Genomic DNA, 6,445 nt, shown 5'->3' with positions numbered 1-6,445 from the left:
TTCTGAAGAAACAATCTTTATTGAAATCCTTGCATAGCAATTATCATAAAAACCTTACCCCACAAAAGTACATTTGATCTGGTTATTAAAACAGACGTTGCTAAACTTCAAATTGTCTCGGCTCATAACATGGCCCATACACACCGATGGAGGCATTCTCTATAAATACGGATACATGGTGGCGGCATAATAACACAAGTGATTCCTAAAGAACAAGTCACATTAACAGAGGTGTCTGGCAGATGGTACAAAATGTAGTCTTTTTATGAAAGCAATGTAACCCGTGCCATTGGCATGTGCTGACGGAACGGGTGGGTGGCGCGCATGAGGGCGGGTCATTGTGTCCTGGTCTTCCTCAACTGAGGAGTGATAACAGTATTGGCGTCCATTGGATCTGCAAGTGCTCGCCTTGGAAGACATGGGCATATGTATGGTGTAGATTAAATAAAACCTAGTACAACAGCACCAAAACCGTACAGTGCCGTCACACTACACGAGAGAACGGAAACAAAAATTCCCCTAAAGATCTGTATAAAAAGCCACTAACGCCCCTACAGTAATAATAGTGTGAGTTATATACGTGTGGAAAGAGATACATGTGCAGTATAGCGGAGATACATAATGATATATGTGCTTCTTACGCGGTACACTGTGTTCTTGCCTTCTCCCTCTCGTACCATTAATATTAACAGGCAGTTTGTTTTCTGCTGAAATGAAGGCGATATTACAATATATATTGCTAAACAAACAACATTTATTCCCCCAATACTGGTCACTGCTGTTCTCGGGGATCTGATGGATTTCGTCATTCTCACTCGGGTCAGAAAATGTTCACTGGTGTCTTTTCTTCATAGTAACATAGTCCTTGGTGGCCGTGGATTGCTCCGTCCTTTCATTACCATCGATGCAGTCACTGACATACTGCGGAGGGCACGCTGCCATGAAATCTCCCATTAGTCGGATATTACGGAAATATGCCTGAATCTCAGCAGGATAGATACAAGGAGCATGGCCTTAACTTGGCACAATATGCCGGAGAGTAAAGGGCAGGCGTCCATCATATAAACGGGCAGTGCGGTATGACTACTGAGAGGTAGCTAACCAGCAGATGCTGTAATCTCTGCTCACTCACTGTGAACTTGCAGGCTGACTTCTCACCGCTCACTCCTGCTGCCATATTAAGCCTTGGGTTTCATCTAGAGGTCTGGTGGTGAAATGGCCCCTTTCCAGCCTGTGCTGAGTTTATATAGCTGTACAATTTTAATTTTCCTGTTGGGACCACTTCATTGGCATGGCTCAAATGTAGCCCTCCATCTACACACTGACTCATTTTCCATACGACGGCAGTCTATCCTGGTTTTCATGCTTCAGATATCGGCAGCTGGTTTGCTCTGAGGGACACACCAGACTTGTGCTTGTTAACCAGCATTCCCTGGATAATACAACTCCCCCACTTGTCATTTTCACCTTCATTAATCATCGACTACACACCTTTCAAATGCTCTGCTTGCTTACACCGAGTGTAAAGTCTGGAATACAAGTCACTGACCACGCTGCTGACCTCGTAATCTGAAGGCCACCTCTCTCCAGAACAACCCACCACTCGAACGTTATTCTTCTAGAGGGCATTGTCTCACAGATCATTTACTGCATGTCTCGTGTGTGAAAATGTATCTGAACACTATGATAATGGCCATGAAGAAGTACATTACAATAGGGGCTTATAATTGGTGGATTGCACTGAGGGTGTGCAAGCAGAGAAGCCCAGAAAGGGTGTGATACGTTTTATGTTCTGCTCCAAGTCTATAGCCAGCTACATCCGCAGTCCTTCCCGCTTGTCTCGCTTTCGTGAATCCTCCGGACGTGACGACCTCCCGATGTCCAATGTTAATAATAGTAATAGCTACAATGGTACACATAGAAGCATTTTGACACTCTTGAAGCAGTATAGCATTACCTTGACAAACATACTGTGGGTGTCCGTGGCACTCCAACATAAAACATGGCACACTATCGTCCTACACCACTGTCTTCTCAGACATAAGGCACAAACAAGCAGAATAACAAGAGATCCTTTCATAGAGCAGAAGAGTGAGTGATGCTTATGTGCATAAATACATAAGGTTTATCATCCCTGCTATCCTATGCTCAAGACTGCTTACATATATGGTTAATATGCAGTTTAACACGTCTTTATCAGGTTAGCTGAAGGCAGGCGTGTCTGACTTGTTACATGATGCGAGACTGCTGCCACGTGACAGCCGTAGCTCCCAATGGCTTCCTCTTATGGCTGCTGCAGAAAGTTCCCACATGTCCCACCTACAGGTCTTCGCTCTCCACCAGTGCTGGCTGCAGGTGCACTGGGTTTGCTTCTGGCATGAAAGCAGCTTTGATGTCCAGCCCTTGGTCAGAAAGTGCTGCGTATCGACTAGCGGATGGACGTACTTTCCTCGTTTTGGGAGTGTGTGATTGTTGCCACTGAGCTGTGGAGACACATGGAGCAGGTGAATAAAGTGGCACAGACCGCAGGTGTACAGTACTGATGATGATCGTGCAGCCACCTGCCCAATTTACTGTGTTCAGTTTCTTCTGCATTTTTTCCATGGTGATGGGATTTGTTACAATCACATCATTACTGCTCTAAATATGCTGCTGATTTTCTGCCCACAAATGCAGACGGAAAATCCTCAGCATATCCAACACATGTGAACATAGCTTTATTATGGGCAGCCCAATTAAAATTAATTAAAAAAAAACAAGTGAATTGTTTTTGATTTTGAACCAGTTTTAGCACTTTTCTAGGCTGTATATCGGTCCTTCTATCCAAATTTATTATTCTAGTGACGCTGCACTGTTCAGATTACCATTTGTAGAGAAAACAATTAAAGGGCATTGCATTCTGGAAAGTGTCAGACGTCATTAGCTCAGAAGGTATGGCATGATACTTACTGTGCACATCAAGCCTCGCAGTACAAGACACAATGCCAGCCTCGTTCTTCGCTGACACAGTGTACCATCCAGCATCCTCTTTGGTGGTTCCTTGAATTAGTAGGCAGAGGTACCCATAGTTATCCTGATGCATGCTGGGAAAAGAAGAACCCCATTTATTTTCTGCGGTCAGTAATGGTGTCACTATGATCCGGCCTGCATTTAGGAACCCAGGTACATGACAGTAATGGGTTACTTCTTTCCAGTCTCACACATGGAAAATGTCTATGTGGATTTGATGACAAATCTGAGACTACAAATTCTACCTCCTCCATTACAAAGCATTGAATAGCAGTTTTACCTAATTTGCAACGAAAATCCACACAATAAGTATGATGCAGATCTGAAATCCAGACAATGTTTTCATTTTTTCTCAATGTGTGCATGCGATTTTGAAGACTCCACTTCTGCTGCAGTGTAAATTGCTGTGGATTTTCGGTGTGAAATCTTGAACATGTGAAGTTTGCCTGTTACAGCCCTCTACAGGGAATCAGCCAGTAGGATCCACCCTCCTATGTCGTGTATATGGGCATGTAGCTCATAGGACGATGAATAAATGATACCTTGATATCTGTAATCTCATGTCCTTTTCTGGAGAAATCCACGTTTTTCTTCTATGTAAATGAGCTGTTCCAGGCTATGGGCCGGATACTGATCTGCATGAGAATCTGCCTCAGATTATTTTTAATAAAAGTGGGGAGTTACCAGTGTGAAACATGTCACCAACACAGAACAGAACTGAACCTTGTCTCCTCACAAACACATTTGCTGCAGCTCTCACAGCTCTGCTGTATTGCAACAATATTGCAAGATATCTGCAGAGGTGTCAGGTATAACTACACAGCTCTACAGTGAGGTCAGGAGGGCACAGAGCGGCCATTACATATTACACTAGTAACGCCCCTTTTATTAAAAATAATCTCTGGAGGCAGATTCTCATGGAGACCAGCGTCCGGCCCACAGTCTTGAACAGCTCATTTACAGGAAGTGTCTCTGGACTAAGACATTGGATTGCAGAGATCAATGTATTTTATTCGGCTTCTTATGATCTACATGTCCATATAGACGACTTAGGAGGGTTGACCCTACTGACATATTATCTGTGTATTTAAAGAGAATCTGACAAGTATTAAGGAGAATCATTTCATAGCTCTCTGATGGTACAATGAGGTAGACGCTTTACAACAAAGCATATTTTGCGAATCTAAAATACATTGCATAAGTTTTAGATACGGCTCTGACAACTGATCCCCAGACACTTCATTGAACTTTCAGTATGAGTTGCAGAATTGCCGACATTATAGTATGTGAATAGAATTCACATACTATTAGATTCTCCTCTTAGTAACAGAGCATGCTTTACTAATATGGTTTCCATTACTTTACCCTGTAATGATTATAGTAGGTTCACACAAAATGACTGACGCTGAACAATCTATTCCATACATACAAGTATGATTGTTTCTGTAGCATGTGCATGGATTTCTACACCATAAGTTTAGGTGACTGGGGCTGTCACAAACATTTCTGCAACAACTTTGCGACTTGTGAATGTAACCCTAAATATTGCCAGCGAGCTCTAGTTACCCACAGGGTCCTTATGGTGTTGGTTGGGACTTTTACACTGATGGCCTATCCTCAGGATAGGTCATCAATACCTGATCGGTGGGTGAAATATACAGCAGCTCCGCTGATGAACTGTTCCTAGTGCCGATGGCGGACGTGCTCATATGTAGAGCTGCACAGCGGCCACAGCCAGGTACCGCAGAACCGCCCTCTGTTGATTCACGTAGGGGGCGAATGTGCAGTATTCGCTGCGGCCACTATGCAGTGCAGATGATGAAGCAGTGCTGTGCAGCTCTGTAACGGAACACTTTTGGCCGACACTTGGAACAGCTGATATCCATAGTGGCCAGCACACTTGGCAGACGGCAGCAGTGACCAGTCACCTAGGCAAACGAGCATTCAATACAATTAAAAATGCATTCTTGAGAAGGCTTGAGAGGCTATCCAATAAGTGCATTGCAAAGTGGCTTGTTTTACAAGCACCTTCTAATATTACCTATTTAAAGGGACACTGTTCCTTCCAAATCCAGGTGACAATCTTCAGTCATGGAGGCGGGGTTTTGGGGTTTTCGATTCACCCTTTCCTTACCCGCTGGCTGCATGCTGGCTGCAATATTGGATTGAAGTTCATTCCTTGTCCTCCATAGTACACGCCTGCGCAAGGCAAGATTGCTCTGTGCAGGCGTGTACTACGGAGGACAGAGAATGAACTTCACTCCAATATTGCAGCCAGCATGCAGCCAACGGGTAAGGAAAGGGTGAATCAAACACCCAAAAACCCCGCCCCTATGGCTGAAGATTGTTCCCTCCAAATTCAGGTGACAGTTTCCCTTTAAAATGTTGAGAGAACCTCTTTAATGTCTCCCATAGATTTCCTGCTCTACCTGTACATCTTGCTGACAGCTGTCTGCTCTGTTTTAGCACAGTAAATATCGACCCTGTAACGAACCTGGGCACATATACTACAATATAATGTATCACTAACTAGACTTAAATAATGTTCCTTGCGTGATAAAAAAAAAAAAAAAAAAAAAATTTGTGGTGGTTGTCCCATTTACACTTCACGTTGCTTGATTTTGGAGCATCAGGCCCCTGTCCTGATTTTGTTTGTATTTCAGGTGTTCCAAGACCTTATCATGGATCTTGACTAGTGATGAGCGAGTGTACTCGTTGCTTATTGCTTGGAGATATAGTTTTCATCGCCTCAGTTGCATGATTTACGGCTTCCAGATAGGGAATTCCCACATGTATTCAGCTTAACAAACAGGCATTCCTCACATGTATTCAGCGTACCTGGAAGCCGTAAATCATGTAACTGAGGCAATGAAAACTTTACCTCCAAGCATAATAAAAAAGACCCAGCATCATATGGTGGTTTTCCGTTTTTTTCACAACATGTCTTATTTATGGTGGTCTTTGCCTCATTGCCTCTTTCTTCCCCTCCAGGCTTTTTGCTAACAACCAGCACCTTTGCACATGTATTCATGTGCTGTTTTGGTCTATTCTGGCTCTATGTCCTATAGCTCCTTCATTTAGTCCCACCCTGACATCTATCCGTGCCCTCCCTCTCTGCTCTGCATCCCTCCGCCTCCTCCCTCTCACCAATTGCGCAGGCGCAACACGACTCAATTGTGAGTCGGGGGTGCGCACGCGCAGCTTTCTCCATGGAGACTACTACATTCACTTCCGCCCTCGTGTCTTTTCATGCGGCCGCCGCTCTTCCTGACACACGCCTCCAGTCCCTGCTGCAGCACAGCGGTATGTCATCTACCTGATTGTAATTTGTATTTAAACCCGTTGTTTTCACCTCAAGCACACGTCCCCTGACGAAGCTGCTGCGGCAGCGATACGCGTGGGGTCCTTCTCCCACCCCCCATTCTGGCTTCCTTCT

The 6,445-nt window shown here is 44.3% G+C and overlaps 1 protein-coding gene across 4 annotated transcripts in view; it reads right to left on the bottom strand.

Annotated features, from left to right (window-relative positions):
- The window catches only part of PALLD (palladin, cytoskeletal associated protein), a 345,012-nt gene continuing 338,567 nt past the window's right edge, over positions 1 to 6,445 (bottom strand). For all 4 annotated transcript variants that reach the window (XM_069744202.1, XM_069744203.1, XM_069744201.1 and 1 more), the window contains 2 exons: positions 2,950 to 3,083; positions 1 to 2,483 (listed from right to left, as the gene is read on the bottom strand). In XM_069744202.1, the coding sequence (XP_069600303.1) occupies positions 2,320 to 2,483; positions 2,950 to 3,083 (298 nt within the window). In that variant the 3' untranslated portion in view covers positions 1 to 2,319. The remainder of the gene's footprint in view (positions 2,484 to 2,949; positions 3,084 to 6,445) is intronic.

The sequence above is a fragment of the Ranitomeya imitator genome, chromosome 1, assembly GCF_032444005.1.
Source record: "Ranitomeya imitator isolate aRanImi1 chromosome 1, aRanImi1.pri, whole genome shotgun sequence".
NCBI lineage: Eukaryota > Metazoa > Chordata > Amphibia > Anura > Dendrobatidae > Ranitomeya > Ranitomeya imitator.
Note: the sequence above shows the minus strand (reverse complement) of the source record. Positions and strands in the feature narration are given on the sequence as shown.